Source organism: Cetorhinus maximus, chromosome 24 (assembly GCF_964194155.1).
Source record: "Cetorhinus maximus chromosome 24, sCetMax3.hap1.1, whole genome shotgun sequence".
Classification (NCBI taxonomy): Eukaryota; Metazoa; Chordata; class Chondrichthyes; order Lamniformes; family Cetorhinidae; genus Cetorhinus; species Cetorhinus maximus.
Genome location: NC_135902.1, coordinates 27,410,683 through 27,434,924, shown reverse-complemented (window position 1 = coordinate 27,434,924; position 24,242 = coordinate 27,410,683). Strand labels below are relative to the sequence as shown.

The 24,242-nt window shown below is 40.6% G+C and overlaps 1 protein-coding gene across 6 annotated transcripts in view; it reads right to left on the bottom strand.

The window, feature by feature from the left end:
• Nucleotides 1–24,242, bottom strand: part of LOC144699737 (neuronal-specific septin-3-like) — a 264,727-nt gene that overhangs the window by 20,518 nt on the left and 219,967 nt on the right. For all 6 annotated transcript variants that reach the window (XM_078570913.1, XM_078570917.1, XM_078570915.1 and 3 more), the window contains 4 exons: nucleotides 22,878–23,015; nucleotides 12,237–12,354; nucleotides 2,787–2,882; nucleotides 437–533 (listed from right to left, as the gene is read on the bottom strand). In XM_078570913.1, coding sequence (XP_078427039.1) covers nucleotides 437–533; nucleotides 2,787–2,882; nucleotides 12,237–12,354; nucleotides 22,878–23,015 — 449 coding nt within the window. The remainder of the gene's footprint in view (nucleotides 1–436; nucleotides 534–2,786; nucleotides 2,883–12,236; nucleotides 12,355–22,877; nucleotides 23,016–24,242) is intronic.

The window sequence follows — 24,242 nt, the reverse complement described above, 5'->3', positions numbered from 1 at the left end:
CATAGATTTTCTAGGATATTACCCAGGCTGATATGTCTCAGTTAATATAATTGTAACGCAAGACGCTAGAGTTTTTAACCAACAATAATGGAAATGATTGCAGTGATCCAGTGGTCTTCAAAATTTTAAAGGGCAATGAAAAGGTAGATAATCGCAAAAAAAGGGTAGGTTAGAAAACACAATGTCCTTTCCCAAAAGGTGGTTGGCACTTGGAATACATTACTACAAATTTATTGAATCAGTATCCATAACTTATTTAAAAAGATAGTTGCTTAAAATAGTGGAGATAGTAAGAGAGTGCAAATGAAGTAAATCCCTCATCTGGAGAAAAACTGGCATAGACTTGATAGTTTTGATGGACTGTTTCTGTGCTGTAACATTTTATGACTCTATTCTGCAAATAGAGTTCAATGGTTAAACTTATCTTATGAATTACCTTCAACAGTTCCCCATTTTGTTTTTCGGCCAAGGATCCTTCGTCCATTTACCTGGTACTCGAGGTTACTTCCAACCACTGCAAAAGGCACCATTTCCTAAATAACAGGAAAACAAAATAGGAAACAGGTGGCCTTGAAGACAGTTTCTGGCCAAATGCAAATTTGTTTTTTTCTTAATATATCCTTGCCCTCACAAATCCATAACCATTATGCCATGTTTAGTCTCCACACTGATCCAATAAGGCCTATTGGTTAGATTTTTTTCGTCTCTACCGCTCTTCAACATGAATTGTTGTTATCTTTTTAAATTTACCAGTTATAACTTTTGTATGAATTGTCAGCCATGGCCTTCTCCCCACTAATTTAACAGACACTCGGGTAGGGATAAGGGCAATGAAGAATCCTGAGTGGAGTAGGCCTGATGCCTGTTCATCGTAAACTATTTTCAGCAAGAAATCCTTCAATCAGCTTTAGGGTTTCCAGTTACATGTTGCCTGTGGATGGCCAGGATGCCTAAAATATGGTCCTGACAAGATTAGCAGTGAAGCAAATGCCTGGACATATTGTCCCACTGCTACATTCACATCCTGGCATAAGGAATCATAATTTATACCCCAGTGAGGCCAAGAAAGGGAAAAACGGACGACTTGGGGTCAGATTTTCATAGAGTCAGGAAAACTCCTTGGAACTTTAAAAACGGCAAGCAAAGCTTGGATGCGGAAGCTCTGCCCCCATTTTTCAACAAATCCAACTTTTGCTGGTATGGGAAAGGGGACAGGACATGATTCATACAGGAGGGAATACCGAACTCAGCAGGGCCATTTGAACTTAGTGCCAAGTTCAAACAGACCCCATTTGGCTGTTGCAATGGCCTTAAGCCACAGTGTGAAACTCTCAAATTGATGGGGCAGATGTAAATTCTCTTGAAGGGCTGGTAAGGTCTGTATAATTGTTATGGTCGTGGCTGCACACACGTTCTTCTGCTCCGTTTAAAATTTTGTTTCATTTCCTTACTCCTAATTCCAAAATGGACCACCCCACAATCTTCTCCGCTAAAATGCATCTTCCAGCATTGGGTTCTTTAAGCTTAAAAAAAACAGGCAGCAGCTGTCAGAGTTAAAAAAAAACCTCTGCTGGACTGCTTTGATTGACAGAGCTTATGCTGCCAGTTAGAAAAAAAAACAGTAGCATCTGGTCATTCAGTTTCAATAGAATTCTTTGCTGACATTGTCTCAAGGGCTTGAATGAATGCTTGGCTGAGTTTCAAATACTAATTATTTCAGCAGGGGTTTGAGAGTTCACAGTTTGATTGACAGTTTAAAGAGACTATAAAAGGGTTATCTGAATACTAGTTGATTTGCTTTTGTAAGAGTTTAACTACTTGAGATTTAAAAGCTTTGAATGGATTTTAAGAATAGGAGTTTTTTTTCCACCATCAAGTTTGCAAGAGAGAGCTGTGATTAGATTATTAGAAGTTTAATTTTTTTTCATCACCTCTTGGCTCCTGATGTCCACCCACGGTGACTGCTGGGTGAGTGGCTATACGGAGGTGGCATGGAGGGTAGGTGGGGCCACAGGGGAGGTGGTGTGGGGAAGGTGAGGGGTTGAGGGCTAGAAGGCCTAACAGCTTCTGAAGCAACTGAGACCAAGCTCCAGAGAACCAAGGAAGGCCTTTTACCAACCCACCCTGTCACTCGCCATCCCCCCATGGCCTCCTACACTGTACTTGAGCGGTCAGCTGGCACGACTCCATCCCATCCCACACTCTCCCACCGCCGGAACGAAAGTCACACAACATGGGGCACTTCTTAAAAATGGGGGTGGGTCCAGTGAGTCAGGAAATTTACTGACTCGAGCTACCTGCCTTGGTAGTGTAAATCCAGCCCAGTTCACATGGTGCAAGAATGATTGCCCTATTTCTCAAAATTATCAAATTATCAGTAGTGACTATAGAGAAACAAGATACTTGCTCAAATTTCTCTTAAATCTAAAAGCACAGAGCCTAACTGGTTTATATTTTCCATTTGGAACAAATTTTCAGCTCATCAAAAACAGTGTCTAAAGACTGACTCAACTATATCACAGCTAGAGTGTTAAAATGGATCAAACTCCAAATGGCTGCCCTCAGACAAATGAATATCCAACAGTACCCAAACAGATGGCAGCTAAAGGCATGTATGAATTCGATCACCATAAAAATTATGATTTTTATTCATCAATTTTTAAGCAGCTCTAAAAGTTTGTGGGGTGAATAATTAAGCATTATATTGAAGAAATAACATTTGACTCCAAGCATACCCCAGGGAATTTCAGGTTAAATGCATTTGGACATTAAGAAATTCTACTTACTCTAATTTTGTCATTTATTAGTCGATCCTCTGCATCTTCATCAAATTGTCTTTGAGGATACACATCGATGTCATGTTTCTGAAGGTCATTTCTGATCTGCAAAAAATAACCCATTGATGTGCTTCAACCAGTCGCTGTGCAGTTTAATTATAAAGTGTGGTGTCTTGCACTTACACCTGAGGAAGTACATTTTTATTTTGCCCTATTTTCACCACTCAATAACTTTTGATGTCTATTTTCGGATACATTTTGATGATCCTTGCTGCCTTGTAACGTTTAGGTATTGGTCATAACTCTTGCTGTGCAAACTGTGGATACATTCGTTCTAAAGCTGAATGGGGCAGGACCTATTCACCTCCGCTTTTCCATCTACGCCCATCTTCTCAGTTCCCTTTGTCATGTTTTTCTACATCAATCTTTTCATTATATATCCCCATGTCATTATACAGGAAATACCTTTCCTAAACTCATTTTGCTGCAGCTGAACCTTTCCACCATCGGTGATACAATAGCAACCTCCAGTTCACGCTGTTTTACACCTCCGAGTTGTTCAGTTTATATTACTTCCAGAACCTGTCCAGTTTTCATTCCATTGATTTCAATGGAATGTAAATTGGACGGGTTCCAAATAAGCAGATAATCCAATGTGCCAAGTCACGACTCAGGGGAGTGCTAACAAAACCACAAGAGATTTACCGGGAATAACGTAAAGACATTAGTATTACATAAATGAAAAAACAGAATGGAAGCTTTTCAAATGGGACGGAATTACCGCTATGCACTCTGGTCCAATTATCTCCTATCCTCTAATCCCTGAAGAGAGCATTTACTTTTGATGCCTTCAGTACAACATCACCAGAAATCAACTAGATAGATTTAAATTCCCTGTTATATTATTCAGCATTACCTATGCAGAGAGGAGCGACTCATCCTGTTTTGATCAAGCTTATATTACAAGATTATTATATTTGTTTTATTATTTAAAATATTTTTCTCCTCAAACATTCTTGCCAAGCAATTCCGGTAATACCGTATCTTTTTCTCCCCCCATTCCAATCGGAAAGCTTTGCCCATAGGTAACATGCTGCACATTACTAATATTACCTATTACAGTATCTAACAGATTGTACTACTTGCTTTGTTGAAGTCCAAAGGTTGGTTCAGTATCTCATGCTTTGCTTGAACATGCACTTTTTGATGCTTTAATTAACACAAATCGATTTGATGTCTTTTTAATAAGTTCACTCAAACACTTAACCTTTATGGAGCTTTCAAATACTGATCATGGAATCTGTGAGCGCATGTGAAACAACTGAAGCACAAACACCACATTCAAACAACACAATCCTGAAGATAATAGCTAATATAACAAAAAGTGCAAAAATTGAACATGACCAAATCAGTTATTTTTCATTAATTATAGTGTGTCCTGATGCAATTATGAAAAAAGGTGGCTTTGGATTCATCCAAATTGCCCATGTCGGGAATCATGCTGGAAATGGCAACACTCAAGGAAGCACTACAAATAGAGCTTACTTCTAGCTATAGTTTTAGAATTTTAAATAGGAAGTTGATGACAGACAGATGTCACTCTCTGATTGGTGCAAAGTGGCCGTGGTCTACAAAATGTGTGTTTCCCTTGAGAGAAAGCTGCATTTTTTTGATCCATAACTCAACACTGAGCTGTGGGAGCTGATCACAAACAAATGTTGCTTAAGAAGCCTTCCGCATAGCATTTTACATTCTATATTGTACCAAAGGAATGTTCCAGAGGAAATCAGATATCAAAAAATGGGTGAAAAGAAACAGAAATGACACGTCCCATGTGGCTGAAGTAATAAGTTAACAATGCGATGACAAAACAAAATGAAGAATTTTCTTCCACCCTCCCAAAACACTGTACAATAAATAAGAACTAGAATTTTTTATAATGATGGCAACTGAACAGCCAAGGCCATTTAGTTCAAATCATTCTGACATGGAATGAGTCCAAGATAATGCCCTCTGAGTAGGGAGTCTTAAGGTAACATGAAGATGCCTCAGCACGTGCAGGCAGCACGCATTCAATACAAACTCAACCACCGACACAGCAACAAAATAGACAAGTTAATGCAACCTCAAACACCTTCAGAAAAATCTATAACTGGCTTGACATCCTCTGTCTCTCACACACAAATTCACTCTTTAACACTCTCAAATCATAAACTAGTCCCACTCCTCATCTCAAAATACAAGCAACTGAAAATTTGCAATACAAAAGAGTCAAAGTTATTTACTCCAAAAGTAAAGGAGGGAGATAGAAAGCAGGAAACTACTGGCCAGTTAGTTTAATATGGGTCACAGGGAAAAGGTTAGCATCTGTTATTAAGGAAATTACAGCTGGGCATTTAGAAAATCTCAGTGCAATCAGAGTCAACATGGTTTTGCGAAAGGGAAATAGAGTTTGACTAATTTATTAGGAGTTCTTTGAGGATGTACAGGAACGTGGATAAAGGGGAACCTGCAATTCTGCTGTACTTGGGTTTCTAGAAGGCATTTGCCACATCAAAGGCTACTACATAAAATAAGAGCTCATGAAGGCAATAACATATGAGCATGGATAGAGAAGTGGTTAGCTAACAGGAAACAAAGTAGCCATAAATAGGTCATTTTCAGTTTGGCAAGATGTAACGAGTAGACTGCCACAGTGATCAGTGCTGGGGCCTCAACTATTTGCAATTTATATCAATGATTTGGTTGAAGGGACCGAATGTATAGTTGCTAAGTTTACTGATGACACAAAGATAGTTAGGAAAGCAATGTGGAAAATTGTCCTGTACACAAAAAGCAGGACAAATTCAACCCGGCCAATTACCGCACATCAGTCTACTCTCGATCATCAGTAAAGTGATGAGGGGGGTCATCAACAGTGCTATCAAGTGACACTTGTCGCAAGAACCTGTTCACTAATGCTCAGTTTAGGTTCTGCCAGGGCCACTCAGCTCCTGACCTCATTACAACCTTGGTTCAAACATGGACAAAAGAGCTGAACTCCAGAGGTGAAGTGAGAGTGACTACACTTGACATCAAGGCAGCATTTGACCAAGTGTGGCATCGAGGAGCCCGAGCAAAACTGGAGTCAATGGGAATCAGGGGAAAACTCTCCGCTGGTTTGAGGCATACCTAGCACAAAGTAAGATCGTTGTGCTTGTTGAAGGTCAGTCATCTCAGTTCCAGGACATTACTGTAGGAGTTCCTCAGGGCAGTGTCCAAGACCCAATCATCTTCAGCTGCTTCATCAACAAACTTCCTTCCATCAAAAGGCCAGGACTGGGGATATTCGCTGATGATTGCACAATGCTCAGCAACATTTGCAACTCCTCAGATACTGACCAGGAACTGAACTGGACGAGTCATATAAATTCTGTGGCTATAAGTGCAGGTCAGAAGCTAGGAATCTTGTGGCAAGTAACTCACCTCCAAACTCCCCAAAGCCTGTCCACCATCTACAAGGCACAAGTCAGGAATGTGATGCAATATTCTCCACTTGTTTGGGTGACCCCCTCCAACGACACAAGAAACTTGACACCATCCAAGAGAAAGCTGCCCGCTTGATTGGCACCCCATCCATAAACATTCATTCCCTCTACCACCGATGCACATTGGCAGCAATGTGTACCATCTACAAGATGCATTTCAGGAACTCAACAAGCCTCCTTCGATACCACCTTTCAATCTCAAAACCACCACTATCTAGATGGACAGGGACAGTAAGTAGATGAGAACACTGCCAACTGGAAGTTCCCCAAGTCACTCACCATCATGATTTGGAAATATGTCGCCATTCCTTCAGCGCCACTGGATTAAAATCCTAGAACTCCCTCCCTACTGTGCGTGTACCTATACCACATGGACTGCAGCGGTTCAAGAAGGCAGCTCACCACCACCTTCTCAAGAGCAATTAGGGATGAGGAATAACTGCTGGCCCAGCCAGGGACACCCACACCCCATAAATGAATTAAAAGTAAGCTGTGAAGAGCACGTAAGGGGTCTGCTAAGGGATACAGACAGGTTAAATGTGAAGAGCACGTAAGGGTCTGCAAAGGGATACAGACAGGTTAAATGAGTGGGCAAAAATTTGGCAGATGCAGTATAATGTAGGAAAATGTGAACTTGTCCACTTTGGCAGGTAGAATGGAAAAGCAGCATGTTTTCTAAATGGAGAGTGATTACAGAACTCTGCAGTCCAGAGGGATCCGGGTGTCCTGATACCTGAATCACAAAAAGTTAGCCTGCGTAAAATCGTGTTGCAGTGCTGATCACAGGCGGCGGTCAGCTTCCTGAACACCCCCGCCGGGCACGCATGCCAAGGGTAAAATTCTGCTCTTATTTCCTCCAAGTGCCCATCAGGTTTCTTGTTGCTATAATTGATTGTCTCTGCATCCACTCACCCTCATGGGCAGCGAGTTCCAGCTCATTACCATTCACTGTACAAAAATTGTTATCGCTGAAAAAGAGACATGCTATCAAAGCATTTTGTCTTGCATGCATCAGGACAGACGCAAGAATACCAAATTTCAAAGGGAGCAACAATTTATACTGCATGGGAAAAGAATGCTGACTGGTAGGCAAAGTCAACTTGCTTGAGGCATTGCCATGGAGAATGCAGCAGGAAACTATTCTCCCCCATGCTATTGCTTAATTCAAAAAAGACACAATGCTCAGACATGTTCCTTTTGCCTGCAGAGGACAGGTCCCTGCATATGAATGTATGTAGCTTCTAGCAAGTGTAAGTGAGCTACATAACAAGCCCGACTGATGACTTCAAATTGGTTGTTAGTGGAATTCTTAGCATACTCGAGATTGTTCAGCAAGTGCTGTCAATTTGTGGAATCATGTCCAAAGTTAGACATTATATTTGAGTGTTCCAAGCACGGGCTGGTTAGGTATGGTCAGTACTCTGCCTATTGCGAACTTGACAACCAGTCAATACCATTTTCACATGCAGTATAAATTGTTGTTCCCTTTGAAATTTGGCATTCTTGCATTTGTGCTGATGATTGTAAGGTGAAAAGCTTTGACAGCATGTCTTTCTACCAATTTATATAAAGGTTCTTCCTCACATCCCCCCTGCATCTCTTTCCCAAAACCTTAAATGTATCCACTAGTCCTCGTACCATCAGCTGGTGGGGCCAATGTTTCCTTGTCTACCTATCCAAACCTGTAATAATGTTGCACACCTCTATCAAATCGCTCAATCTCTTTTGCTCCAAGGAGAACAATCCCAGCTTCTCTAATCTAATCTTGTAGCTAAAATATCCCATCCTTGGAGCCATTCTGGTAAATCTCCTTAGCAGCTTCTCAAGGACCTTCACATCTTTCCTAAAAGGTGCGGCAACCGGGACTGGATACAATAATCTAGTTATGGCCCAACCAGGGCTTTGTAAAGGTTCAGCATAACTTCCCTACTTTTGTACTCAACACCTTTATGAAACCCAAGATCCCATATGCTTTGCCAACCATACCCTCAATATTACCTGTCACCTTCAAAGATCTATGTATATGCATCCTTAGGTCCCTCTGTCCCTCCACACTCTATAGAACTATGCCATAAAGTCAATGTTGCTTCTCCCTATCCCTTCTGTTGAAATGCATCGTCTTGCATTTCTTTGTATTAAATTCTATCTGCCACTTGTCTGTCCATTCGGTTAGCCTATCTACATCTTGTTGCAGTTGATCTGTATATTCATAAAATATTTATATTTGCCCTGATGAGTGCAAGATGAAATGCTTCGACACTATGTCTACCATCCTCCAGTCTACAAAATAACCATTTACCACAACTCGTTGTTTTCTGTCCTTAAGCCAATTTTTAAAATTGAAGCTGATGCTGATCCTCATAATTCCATGAACCTCAATTTTGTTAACCAGCCTTTTATGTGGTATCCTATCAAATGCTTTCTTAAAATCCATATGGGCAACATCCATTGCACTCCCCTCATCAAACTTCTGTTACTTAATCAAAAAAACACAATTATATTAGTCAAGCACAATCTACGTTTCACAAATCCATGCTGACTCTCCTTAATAGTCTCAAATCTCTCCATATGCTTGCTGATTTTCCCCCTGATTATTGTTTCTGAAACCTTACCCAACACTGTTGTTAAACTAACAGGCCCATGGCAGGACCGTCCTACACCCTTCTTGAATAAGAATATGCTTAAATATTTGCCACTCTCAAATTCTCTGACACCTTCCTCGTACCTAGGAGTGATTAGGAGATCATGGCAAGTGTTTTCACTGCCTCCATCCCACTTCCTTTAGCAACCTGGCATGCAAGCCACCTGGACCAAGTGAGTTATCCACTCCAAACATAGCCGGCCTTTCCGGTACCTCCAGCCTCTCAATTTTCAACCCACCCATTGCCTCTACTATCTCCACCTCTACTGATATTTTGTCAGCTTCTTCTTCTTTAATGAGTAAATACCAATACAAAGTACTAAGTATTCTAGCTTTGCCTTCCACACCTAAATGGATATTACTCTTTGTCCCCACTAATTGCAAATTCTACCCTCGGCCATTTCAGTTAACCATGCAGCAAAGGGACTAGGGCTTAGTGAGCTGGATAACCCACACTCAGGCTGGATCAGGCTCCTGTTTGAACAACTGTGCTCCAGTTGATCATTGTACATCAGGATTTATAGCTTATTGGAAATGTTAAAAAACAGGGGTTACAATAAAAAGAGCTCAATTTGGTTTCTAAGTTGCTTATGGAGCAAAGTCATTGATTATATGTCAACAGTTCACGCCAAGTGCTTCCGCAACTGTCACTGGCGTAAAAAATGGCTCCCGTTTCCCAACTCAAATTTCGCTCAGGGTAACATATGGCTTTGCAGTTCTGTTCAAACAGCAAAAGAAAATATCTGAGCTTACAAAAAAACTGAAGTGATTGTCAAATACATGTCAGTAATCATGAAAATTGGTGCAATGAAACAACAGCAGCTCTACCAAACTTGGCTACTTCTAACCTTAGAAAACCAAATGTACTAAACGGCTTCTTAGGGTTTAAGTTTACTGGTTATTTGATTTGAATAATCGAGCTCTGGCTCACATTTTGTGCTGCAGTTGGGCAATTAAAAATAAAAACTGACCACCATCCTGAGGAAATCTGCAGCTGAGCTCCTGTAAGCTCACTTACTGTAAACTAGCACTTGGACATCCAATTAAACTCCGGGTGCAACTAACAGTGCCAGGTCTCACACGTCACATACAAACTAAAGGACCTGGTTTCACAATCTTTTGACTTTGGAAGTTCCGCCACATTGCGGGAATGCAGCTGATTATTATCTGTACAGTCCTATTGCAAATATCTTTTGTGAATCTAATTTTTACATAATCTGCAACTATTTACACTATAGCAGAGCTAATATGGAGGAGTTCTGTCATCCTGAAAGGAAACGAATGGGACAGTTGCTCACTTACTTTTTTAAAAATCAGCTACATGATCCAGCACTTCCTGGTACCTTACGACATAACCAGATTGAGAGTAAATCTCCTATTCAAATCCAAAAATGCTCAATTCCAGCCTTAAAACGCTCCTCACTGCATCAGTGCAAGTCTTCCAGTTTTCTTACCAGTCATCCTTGTAGCCTTCGACAACCTCTTTATACTCCACCTTCAGCACCAGTGCCAAAAGATCCTATAAAGCTATCAAAGCAGGCCAATATTGGAAGAAATAACTGTACCAAGAACTAGACTTGCTTTATTGTTTGTACCTGGTTTTCAACATTTTTTCTTTAAAGAAAAGGAATAAGAAATTTGGTGCTACAATAAACTGCTTTGAATTTCTACGAGAGAGTGAGAGACAGACTTGTGTTGCCAACAGCATTTTGGAGTGTTTAGCACAAGGGGCTGTTGCTAAGCACATTTTCCCAGATAACGAAGCAACCCATGCCCTCATGCAGCAACCTTTAGACTTGGGCTAAAAAGAGGCAAGATTTATGCCAGACAACGGCCACCTCCAAGAAGAGTTCTAACCAGACATTCAATGGCATTACCATTCCAAAATTCCGCACTATTGACTAGAAATTCAATTAGACCAGCCACATAAATACTGTAGCTACAAGAGCAGGTCTGGGGGGAGATGATGATGCAGTGGTAACGTCACTTGACGAGTAATCCAGAGACCCAGGCTACTGCACTGGGGAACACAGGTTCGAATCCCACCTGGTGGGATTTATATTCAATAAATAAATAAATCTGGAATTGAAAAGCTAGTCTCAATAATGGTGAAAATGAAACCAGAATCAATTGTTATAAAAACCCACCTGGTTCGCTAATGTCCTTTAGGGAAGGAAATCTGCTGTCCTTAACTAGCCTGGCCTACACGTGACTCCAGACCCACAACAATGCGGCTGACTCTCTGAAATGGCTGAGCAAGCCACTCAGTTCAAGGGCAATTAGGAATGGGCAACAAATGCTTGCCTTGCCAGCAACACCACATCCCATGAAAGAAGAAAGAAAAAGGTCAGAGGTTGAGGATTTTGCAGTGAATGGCTCACCTCCTGATTTCCGTAAGCCTATCATTATCTACAAAAGTCAGGAATGTGATGGAATACTCTCCAGTTACCTAGCTGAGCGCTGCTCCAAAAGCACTCAAAAAGCTTGACACCATACAGGACAAAAGCACCCTATCCAGCACCTTAAACATTCAATCCTTCCACCACTGGCACACCATGCCTACTGTGTACACCATATACAAGATGTAATGCAGCAACTCACTAAGATTCCTTCGACAATACATTCCAAATTCGTGACCTCTGCCACCCAGAAGGACAAGGGCAACACAGTCATGGGAACACCAACACCTGCAAATTCCCCTCCAAACCATACACCACCCTGATTTGGAAATATATTACCGTTCCTTCATCACCATATGGACTACAGAAGTTCAAGAAGGCAGCTCACCATTACCATCTCATGGGTAATAAATGTTGGCCTTGCCAGTGATACCCACATTCCATGAAGGAATAAAAAAGAAACTTTTCTCATTTTGAACAACTTTAGAGTCTACCGCAGAGTTGAAAACAAAAGGAAAATCATTCAGATTTTGAGCGTAGCACAAAAAGGCAAACATTACTGTATGTAACGTGTTCCACCTGGTTAAACACAGCTCATTTTCTCCATTTAGGTTCACACGTGTCAGTGTATAAGCACAGCTTGTACTCTACAGCTGGATATAGCGGAGGCCCCTCAAAACAACAATTTTGCAACTGCCAAAAAAAAGTCCCAAGATTCCATTTAATTTCCCTGCCTTCAGACACTATTCCAAAAAAAACAAAGCGGATTGTTTGGTTTTTAACACTCTTCCTTCAGGCAACAGATATCACCTCGGCAGGAAATGGGAAGAAAATGAAAATGGCAGAGTGCCACATAAATGGCAAGTAGATAGTTTAAAAAGATTAGACTTACCTTTTCCTTAAAGAAGTCCCTCTCTTCCAGTGTGAGCGTGTCCGCTTTTGCGATGACAGGGACAATGTTTACCACTTTGCTCAGACGTCTCATAAATTCTATATCTAATGGTCGAAGTCTGGGTGGGGGGGGGGAAAGAAGATATATTAATAAAGCTTCAAACACAGGCATTTTCAAAATGCACTTAAAGCCAAGAATGTGCCTTATATTGTGTCAGTGACTAATGTGCACATTTTCTATGTTCTCACTAAACTTCAGTTCAGGTTCCAAGTTTTCATTTGGAACTTCAATTATGGGAGCTCCTCCAAACTTTGGAAATGAGAGACTTTTGGAATATAAAGTATTAACTGTGCATCTTTAGGACATTGATTTCTTCACCAAAGGTAACTCCCATACCAGATGGGTGCCAATTTCTTAGTATCTGGTCACACTATCTTTGATAAATACCTTGAGTGGGGGATTATTTTTTTTTAAATAAAAACTTATTGTGAGGTGGAATGCAGCTTCAAAACTACAATTCTAGTTCATTTAGACAGGTGTTTGGAAATTTCATTTGGATGCCGTAATTGTTCGCATTCAAAAGACTTAACAGACATACTCCTACCATAATACTGGCAGAATATTTTAAAAGTGCAACTGGGAATCTAAATTTCCTTTACCACTGGTTAACTCATCTGCAATGACCGCTGGTTTCCTCTCACCACAGTCATTCCAGCAAACTTGGATTAACCAGAAAAGAACCAGGAAAAATGATAACTTAAAGTGCACATACATGAGTCAAATCCTCTTGCTTTTAATTCCAAAAAATGTTACAGCAGCCATTTTTCATTTGGCTGTTTTGCACCTCCACCAGAAAATGGCTTAATTGTTGCCTGAATACAGTTTAGCTCCGATGACCATGCAATTAAAAGGGGCTTTAAATCTGAAATTTAGTCGCTCTGATGGCTAGTTTCCATGTTGCACACATCAAAAAGGAGCCAAATCCTGATGAGACAAACCCCCAAGAGTCCGATGAAAGAAAATCCCTCAAAGTTGAGGCAACTAGTTAGGATTTGAATACAACGTATTGACACAGATGGTTTTCAGCACATCCATTAAATAAAAGAGGCATGTGTGCGCAAATTTTACTGAAAGTAAGTTAAGGTAGCATGTCTCTTCCAATGAGTGAAATGGTTACTACCATTCTGCTCTCAAAAATGGATAATTTCTTCTAATAACTGGGGCAGAGGATAAATAGAAGTGCCCAAGGGCAAGATATTCCCATTTTGCTAGTCTCTCAGCATGAAGGCCTACCATGCCATGTCTTCAATTTGGAAAAGTATTGGCCAGCCTTAAAAACCATCCACTGCCATGCAGAACAGGTCGTCTTGTCCTCTGCAACAAATTTTTTTGGCAGTGTGCCAGACATGCACAAGGTTATCATAGATAAAATCAGTCTGCATTTGTATGACTTTCTGACTTATTGCCTGGATGAGGTTTACCAAGAAACTTGGGGACCACTTGATCAGATACTGGAAACATATTTGAATAATACCAGATAGGACACGTTACATGGCTGCCACATCCTGGGAGACAACAGCTAAAACATGCAGATGACAATCCAGGTGTAAAACTACCATTGCAAAGGATTCGACCTATTGTATACTGACTTAGCCAAATACAGACCTGCAGAATACATCACCAATCAGATCAACTTTGCCTGAAAATTTAATGAGGCAAGTATCCGTGCAATTGCTTTTGATTAAAAACAGAATTAATCCCAAGTTAGGAAACATGTTAAAACTAAACTACGTTTAAGACTGCTTTTGAAGGGAACAGTGCAAGGAATTAAAAATCAAAACAAAATTGAGTAAAGTATTAAAATATTGTTACAATAATTGCATGTAGTAGTCAACCAATGGTCGCACACTTGTTAAGATTAATTATCTTGATGTTGCAGGATTTAAGAATGTTTTGAAAAAATGTTTCTGGCATTGCTAGCATACCACGGCAGGAACTGCATACAACTCTTTCCTTTTTTTCCCCTCCCCCCAAAGAAATCTCAAGGTAGCAGTTAAAAAGGATTTACCGTCCAGCCCACTGCCTCTGAACTTCCTGTACGCAATAGGTACAGCCCAAAGGGAAAGAGTTACTGAACAGCTCAAACAATAGACTTCCGACAGTTGGAACAAAGTTGAGAGCTAACCAGTTAAAGAGGAAAAGTAAATGCCTTATATTAACCTCTGAGAACTGCAGTGTGACACAATATGTAAATTGTATCTAGGCTACAAATGGAATCATAAATACTACACTACCCTCAGGGACTTGAAAAGCTGACTTAATGAATCATATTCTATTTGAAAGAAGTCTTACCTCCTTGGCTTTCCTACCCTGATGTATCCTCTGAGTTGAACAAGGGTCAATAGACAGCTGTCCAATTTTGTCTCCCAGTCAAAAAAAGTGTTTATTAAAAACAATTACTTCTTGTAAGTTTTCTTCAGATGCATCTGGAACTTTTGATCACATCTCTGATTGGATTCAGCTGCAATGCTTAATCTAGTTTTGAAGCTCCCTTTACAAGTAGATAATCCACAGGATCAAAAATAGATCTTGGTGGTTTTATTCTTTATGAAAAAGCCTCTACTTGATAATATTCCATAAGCATACCCACCCACCTCCTTACATTCCTTGCCTTTTAATTTCAACACGGCATTGCACGACAATGTTAAATTTTGTGCAAAGGAAAGAAAATAGAAAAACTTAACTCCACAAAGGTTTGTGGAAATAGCCAAAGGCAAATTGAAAAAGGCTGAGCAGTTTGAGGCCTCAACACTCAACATTCCCTAACAACAGAGTCACACTCAACAAAACTAACTGAAATGTTGAACTGTATAAGAAAAGCAGTAAAACACAAATTTGGAGACAGCCATGATGAAATGGTTTATTAAAATGACTGGGGCACACCTTCAGTTATATGTCCATTTTTCGTGATCAAAACACAAAGGGGTCATTGAACTGTTGGAGGAATGCAAATAACAACCAGAAATTTGATCCAGAGTCTTAGGAGACTTAGGTTATGAGGAGGTACATGGGCTTTATGGTCTTAAAAGGTAGAACCTAGGAAGCTATTTTATGAAGATATGACAGTAAATAGTATGGAAAAAGTTAAACTGGAAATTTAAATGAAATATTCGGAGTGGGGCAAAGGAGCATTGAAAGACAAGCTAAGAAATGAAATCAAGGAATCTTTCTTCACACAAAGAGTGAGCAAAAAGGGTGCTGACTCCAGAATAAAGTAATGGGATGAAAACCCTAGCGTCATTTGATTAGATGATATGCTAATTGGCATTCCTCATCCACAATTATATTGTGATTTTGTGACTTCTTCAATTTTGATCACGCATTTAATAGTTTCAGTAGTTTCATTCCATTTCTGTGAGCTTGCCAAATTATTCTGTTTGTGAAATGTGGTGCATTGGCCTTTAAGTATTTCATTTAGTTCAATATTATGAATAGAAAAAGAACTTAGACTTCTGAAAGTCTTTTTTTGAAAAAGAAACACAGACATAAAATATTGGAAGTCAGTAAATAGGACCTTGAAGTGAGAATACAGGAGGCTGGCTTACTATATGGCATCCTCATTCTCCCATCCTAAAGGTTTTGTCACAGGGCATTTAGGCTCACCAGGATAACAGGCACTGAACGTTTGAAATACGACAGCAAGTAAAGGCCATTCCATTTTGGGAGAAGAAAATAAGTGGTTTCTGTTCATCAAATTGAGGAGACTAAAAGTTTCCATTAGTTTTGGTCACTTCATATACTTCCTGACGACTGAAATTAGCTACAAAAGGCCTTCCACATCATTTCTCACTATATCCTTCCCTGTTGGCCATCTGTCATTAATGGATTTTCATATTTGTATTTTATTGCGTCTAATTGAGAACATTTTCTCAATTAGAGAACTTGTTCATCTCCACAATATTCTATCCAAAATAACCATTTGATAGATATTAAAAAAATGTTCAAAATGCCATCTGGTCCAATGTATAATCCACTGTTCCCATTCTGCAAGCATTACTAAGTTAAAATTTATTGTAAATATATAAAGTTACAGATAAGCAATTTTATGATGTGATTTATTGGAATGTTTGGCTCCCAGAAAGTCAGACAAGGTGATATAAAATATCTAAGATAGATAAAACATTAACAGGAACCTCCTCAATAGTGTATTAATGAACACTGATATCTGTTTCTAACGCTTGAGGAATGCATCCTGGCCCTCAAACAATAACACTGTGACCAAGTTAACATGACATCACCAAATATTAAAACATAGTATTAAATCATAGATAGAAAATAAGAACACAGGTGCTGGAATCTGAAATACAACCCAGTTTGGAAATATGATTGCTCGTGAGTCATGAACCTGTTTCTCTCTTTTGGATGTGGACTGGTCTCGTGTGCATTTCCAGCAATTCCTTTCATTGGGGCAGAGAGACAGGTTTCTGTGTCTACTTACTCTCCAATCGTATTTCATCCATTGAAGTGAACAGGCAGAAAATTATGGGTGGGCAAGGTATGAAGGGGGAAAATGTTGCTCAGTGTGGGGTCTTAAAGCATTAGTTAAAAAGGCACTTAGAACAACGACATGACATGACTATGTGGTGCAATTTGGTTAACATCAAGGTTCAGTGGAGAAGGCTCAAAAAACCTATAATTAAAAATACAGAGGCTGCCCATCACAGGTTTGAATAATAGTAATGATAAAAAGCTAGAATTAGGGGCAAATTGGGCAGGGTTACAAATGACAATTGTTTGTAGATGCCATACAATATTTATTTGATGTGAGAGAGAGATTGCAACCCCAGGTGCAATTAATTGGTGATAGCCCCTTGCGAGCTTCATACTTTCGTGGTAAGTTATCCATTTTTTAAATGCGTCACACAATGTTTTTTTTAAACTCAAGCCCTATGATGTGGTTTTTCTATATGTTCAGGTTCGTATTCTTATACTAACCCACGAGCCTTTTCTCACGTTGGACAATCTAAAATATTCTGGTCTCCACTTCCTGTCCCCGATGGTTTTATAGCCCAATACCACATACATCAACCTGTGCCTTTGTCTCATTTTATCCTTCTTTGCTGTTACATACTCAACTGATTGATGAGATTTTCTTCTATAAACAGCATCTTGGAGGAAAAGTCCAAAAACAACCTGTACTGACACAATCCACCTCCATTTATTTTTCAGGGCAAGGCAGGAATTGCTGGTGAAAATGCAGAATATCCATTGGGTGTCCAGGCAGTATGGTGGACTTAAGAGTTCACATCCTGTTATCAACATCTAATTGATATTTCCCCTCATACTTGGCTAACATGGACATGAGCAAGTGCTATTACTCACAAACACATGTTTGTTGCTCTGCCCCCTCTTTATTATTCTACAGGACACCCAATACATCAGGGAAATCTTGTTCTTACAGTGCAACCAGCCAAACATTTTCTAAATTTCTAACCCAGAGGTCATTTATGATTCTGTTCTGGTGGTGTGGAATCTCGCCTAGGCTATGCACATATAGCCCATGAATTTTCAACATGTGCTGGCAGAAAATGACCAGCAAGTTTGCAGGAAATAAATCCTGTAGTTGAGTTTAGTCTGTAGTCCAGAAAAATCAAATGTATACAGAACTTTGTTAAATATGCATTACGGTGTTAACTGCACTGAAATGAATCAGGGGCACCAAAAGTGTAAAGTAGGGAAAGAAATGCCAGAAATGTATTTTGAATTTAGTGCCTCTTTAAACAATTAGCTTATTAAAACTTGAAAAACATCTATTTTATAGCAATTGCTTATGATGCGATGCTCAACAGATTCATTTCTATTTTAAGCCACAATATTGAATTATAAAATGACAGCCATTTTTACAACTACGCACAAACCACACTACAAATATATATTAGGATGATAAACCGCTGTTCACTTTGTCTTGTCAGCTTAAGGCAAGTTTACAAGTCCTTCTCCTCTTCTGAAGATTTCAGAGCCTTCTTAATGCTACCTTAAGCCATAATAAAACATACATTGCAACACAGTGGCCCAGATCTTTCGGTCTCTGAATAGATGGATAACTGATGTACCCCAGAAGATGCACAAATCTCAATGCAAGGACTGTGTGGAATTGTCCAGGAAGTCTGAATTTCTGATGGGCAATTCCCCTGGAACTTCTGAAACCGTCTCCAACTCTGAGTTGGAGTCGGAGTCACCGGACAGTTCCAACGTACTTACCTGGATAGTTAGCCAGGGAATGTTAGAAAGGGAAAGAACCTAGGGTTGAATATTGTGTTCTGTTTTGGGGGTGTTGGGGAGAGGGTTGCTGTTAATGAACTTTACGGCATGGGTAGATGGGTAGCGTATTATCAGGGTCAGCTGGCTTGATAAGCCTAATTGACCCTTGATTATGTATTTAAATATGGTGGGCTGCCTATCAATTTCAGCACCCACCCATCCCCTGCATATGGGGGTGAGCTTGAGGGTGGGTGGGGTGGTGGTAGGGTGGGCACCCATCCTACCAAAACATGTCCAGCAGGGGCATGTAAAATGCAGCCCCTAGTCTAACTCCTGAATTACTACACAACTGACTCCCCAGTCACTCACATGGATTCCCCGCCTCAACCTGACCACCCCCAACCCAACCAGACTCCACCCCACCTGCCGACTTCCCTCCCAACCCGACCACACTACTCCCCGATCCACCTACCAAGCTACCAACCTCACTTACCTGCCAACCTACCCTCTTACCCACCCCATCCCCTCAACCACCCCGCCCCCTTACCCACGTGCTCCCTCTACCCCCTTAGCCACCCTGGCCCCCTTACCAACCCACCTTGCCCATTTACCTTCTCTCCGAGGCTGTTTTCAAAGCGGCTGTGACATTTAAACTCTTTACTTACTGGAATACGGTAGTTCCTGCAATAAAAGGGGGCATGGCTTCTGCATGGATTCTTTGTGATGCCCCCTCCGAGGTTTCCTGCACTGAGTCGGACGTGAAGAATCTTCCATTGGAAGGTAGCTCAAAAATCGGAGGAAAGAAAGTGTGCATTTTTTTTTGTCTGATCAGGGTCAGAAACAGGGGCCGGAAGAGGGGCCAGGAGTTTTTGGCCCTGCCGTGCGGGACCCACTGCAGGGGAAGCAGCGGCCCAGCCGAAGTCCATTGACTTTCGAAGGGACTGGACAATCCTGGCAGCTAGCGGGGCCGGAAAATCCCGCCCAGGGTTTCCAATCCTGATGGGAAGATCTGGGTCAGTACTTCATTTCCATTTGACCTTCAGTATTATCCCATATTGTTTCATGCACTTTGTCTTCTGCCTTTGTTAGGCAAGTCACCTTGCATGCTTTGCATTTTCTCAATATATTACAGTGCTTGTACGAACAGCTCTTCATTCATTTTACATCTAGAATTGTCTCATCCACCCAAACTTGTAACAATACAAACAAACAAAAGCAGAAAACACTGAGTTGCTGAATATTGGCAGTCAGCATTTGTGGGAGGGAGGGACAGACAGACAGACAGATTAACAGTTCGGGTCTGGACCCTTCATCAGAACTTGAGTTTCGATAAAGGCTCCATATATGAACTGTTACGCTGCCCATCACCTCCGCAAACACTGACTGAGCTACCGAATGCTTCCAGTGCTTCAGATTTCCAGCATGTTGTTCAACAACAACCACAACTTGTATTTCAAAAGCACCTTCAACATAGTTTAACACACTTCAAGGTGCTTCACAGGAATGCTGACAAACAAAATTTGACACCCAACCGCAGGTGGAGATATTAGGGCAAATGACCAATAGCTTGGCCAAAGAGTTAAATGTTAAGAAGCATCTTAAAGGACAAAAGAGGTGGAAAGATGGCGAGATTTGGGGAAGGAATTTCAGAGTTTAGGGCCTTGGCAAGTGAAGGCAGTTCCGCCAATGGTGGATCAATTAAAATTGGGATGCTCAAGAAGTTAAAATTGGGGGAGCACCGAGAATTCTAAGGGCAGGATGAGCTTTCGGAGATAGTAAGAGATGAGTCCGAGGAGGGATTTGAAAACAAGAATGAAAATGTTTCAATCTTGCCTCTTAATCAGGAGCCAATACAGTACAAGTACAGGGTGATGGGTGGATGAGACTTGGTGTGTTTAGCACACAGGTTAGCACAGTTTTGGACAGCTTAGAGGTTAGGATGCGGGTAGACCAGCCAGGAGTGCATTAGAAAAGCCAAGTTTAAAAGTAACAAAAGTACAGATGAGGGTTTCAGCAAATGAGCTGAGGCAGAGTCTTATATAAATAGTCTTATTGACATCGCAGATATGTGGTCAGAAGCTTATCTTGGGGCCAAGTATGACACCAAGTTTGCAAACAGTTTGGTTCAGCATCAGAGATTGGAGTTTGTGGCAGTGACCAATGGCAATGGGTTCAGTTCTCCCAGTATTTAACTAGAGGAAATTTCAGCTCATCCGGTATTGCATGTTGGACAAGCAGTGAGATAGGGATTAACGATAACTTTTGTTTTCAACGTTGTCAATCTGGTAATGCTCCATGCAAAATCACTGGCTAATGTTTTATGCCTTTGTATCTGGAAGAAAAGACTAATTTTTATAGAGCCTTTCATAACTTCAGGACATGCCAAAGAATTTTACAGCCAATGAAATTATTTTGAAGTGTATTCACTGCTGTAATGTAGGAATCGTGGCAGCAAATTTGTGCACAGCAAACTCCCACAAACAGCACTGTGATAAAGACCAGATATTCTGTTCTCATGAGGTTAACTGAGGGATACATTGTTGTCCAGGACACCAGACATAACTCCCTGCTCTTTTTCAAAGTAGTCCATTGGGATCTTATACATCGACCTCTTAGGGCAGGCGTGGCCTCAGTTGAACGTCTCCTCAAAAAGACAGAACCTCCAAGACTGCAGCATTCCCTCAGTACTTCACTGGAGTGTCAGCCTAGATTTTTTATACACCTATTCTATTTATTACTAGATATTATTCAACTGGCTTTCAAGTCCGTTTCATCTGTCGAATATATCGCCATGTCTGCATCTTGTGTTCCTTAAAATCTAGTCCCCCCTATCTAACATAACAGCATTTATAATAGTGGATAACAGAACAGGATTTACTGATGCCTGTTTAAATGGCGTATTTAAACCGTCTGCTTCAAGCTGATTTTAAACTGCAAACCATAACTATCACATTGAAAAGCTCACTGGAGCAACACACAGGCGTAGTAACTCAGCAACAATTTCAGGCAGATGATCATCAGTCCATCTGGCCCACTTATCTACAGTATTCTCTTGGTGCATTTTAGGTATGAGAACACCCACATTAATGCATTGTGATGCTTTGTTTTTTGCTTTGTCAAATTTAACTCAAAACTGATTAAAATCTCCACACAGTCAATTGTTAGGGATGTGGATGGGATTGAGTTTACAAATGGGAACACATACCACTTCCAAGGGAACTTCAATTCCTAATAAGTCGGATTGAATTGAGCACCTTTCACAACCTCAAAATATTTCAAAGTGCTTTACAGCCAATGAAGTGCCTTTGAAAGATAGTCACTGTTGTAGGAAACAAGGCAGCCAATTTCAACATAGGAAGCTCCCACAAATGGCCATGTGATAATGACCAGATGATGTGTTTTAAATTATATATTGAGTGGGGGGTAAATTCCAGCCAAGACACTGAGGAGGGGGTCCCCCTACCTTTCTTTGAAATGGTGCCATGGATGTTTTATGTCCACCTGACAGGGTAGAAGGGACCTTAGTTTAGCATCTCATTGGAAAGTTGGCACCTCAAAGTGCAACACTCCCTCAGCACTCAGGAGTCTCAGCCTAGATTTTTGTACTCAAGTCTCTGGAGCAGGACTTGAACCCACAACCTTCCAACTTGGAGACGAGTTTGTTACCCACTGAGCCACAGGTGACAGATTGTTAAAATTACATTGATTTGGAAACAGCAAGGAGTATTTTTCTGGATTCATTGCTTAGTGGAATGGTAACCTGTTTAATTGTCAGCCCAATGGACAATCTCCGATATAGAAAGCAGGGAGAGGGACTGTTAAACCAGATAACAAAATAATCACATGGTCTGGAGAGGGAGACAATGAGAATTTTGTCTTTTAAAGTTAGCGTTGACTCATTGGAAATACAGGTCAAAAAAGATGTATTGAGTTTGATAACACAAAGAGGAACCAGGAACTGTTCCTTCACTGCTAACCTATACAGCTTGCTTGCTAATCATGGACTGTACCCTGCTAGTTAAAAATCAGAGCTCCACTTCTTGCAAAGAAATTTAAAAAGTAATTTTGCTGCACAGTGTAGCATCGAGTGGACTCGCTTATATCTTCTGAAATGCATCCACATGAGCTTGAGTAATGAACCCCAAGGCGGAAGCTCCTAATTTGCCAATTGGGACTACACCCTTGAACTGTTGGAGTTACTGATGCATCTCAATTCTGTGACAATCACTAACATGTCCAGTATCTACAAGCTGTTCATCAGCATCCAAGTAAAACATGGGCAAGCAGTTTACTTCAGCAGCCATCATAAATTTGCCAGGGACAAGAGTTTTTTTTCGATCAGTAATCAATAAAATGAACTGGGAGCTAAGAGGTACGTACGAGTGTCCAGTCGGAGCTATGAAGTATATACAACAATGCACTCTGGTGTCCTGGATCCGCTTCTTCCTATTGACAGTAAGTTCTTCTTTCAGATACGTTTCATACTGATCATTAATAAACTCTGTGATTGGCTGCCAGCTAAATGGAAAATTGGAAATAGAAAATGTAATTAAACTGACCAAGCAGAAATATAACTACAGCAGAGTTATCAAAGCAACTATTAAACTTGATGATTTAGAATGCTAAATTAAAAACAAAGTTCAGATTTGCCTTGAACTTCCCAAAAGGGTCATGTTCTTTGATGTGGTTATTTTACAGCTGTAATTTTATTTTTCCCATAAGGAGGAATGTCAAGTTGTCAACTGTGAACATTTTTTAGATTTTCATTTCTTTATATGATGGCCAAGCCACCTTTCAGGTGGAAAGCTGAAATCCAAATCCAAAACTTGACATTTGGAGGTATAAAGGCAGGCCAACATTAGTTCAAACCATTAGCTCATCAAAATGGCAGGTTATAAAGTTTCAACCAGCTATTCGGCTTTGTGCTTTAAAGCCAGTTGGAAGTTTACAAGGAGCTTGCTCCATATTAAAGTTTCTTGTTTGGATGTTGCAAATGTATCTTAATGGAAGTAGCAAGTAACAATGATGGAAATTTGTTGAAATAAAGCAGTGAAAAGTGGTGCAACACATCAGGCAAAGAAAAAGGGCAAATGCATATGGGCCTAATGGACTTTGCTCATTCCGAGAGCATAGTTTGGGTGAAGAATTCTCATCTGAAAATATGGTATTGAAATGAATTTTGCCTGAATAATGGTCTTATACTACATTCAATGAACTTCAATCAGGTGTTACTTATCATCGCTCTGTGCTCAGTGCACTTTGAAACTCTTTCGAGTTATTAACAGTCACAGATTGCAACTCTTTCGAGTACAATCACAGTTCTTGGTTTCCGGGAGTGGGACGTGAACCCACAACCCTCTGATTCAAAGGCGAGGGTGCTATGAACTGAGCCACAGCTGACACCTCTCAGTGCACTTTGAAACTCTTTCGAGTTATCAACAGTCACAGATTGCAACTCTTTCGAGTACAATCACAGTTCTTGGTTTCCGGGAGTGGGACATGAACCCACAACCCTCTGATTCAAAGGCGAGGGTGCTATGAACTGAGCCACAGCTGACACCTCTCAGTGCACTTTGAAACTCTTTCGAGTTATCAACAGTCATAGATTGCAACTCTTTTCGAGTACAATCACAGTTCTTTGTTTCCGGGAGCGGGACATGAACCCACAACCCTCTGATTCAAAGGCGAGGGTGCTATGAACTGAGCCACAGCTGACACCTCAAAAATGTAACGGCAGGGTTAGGA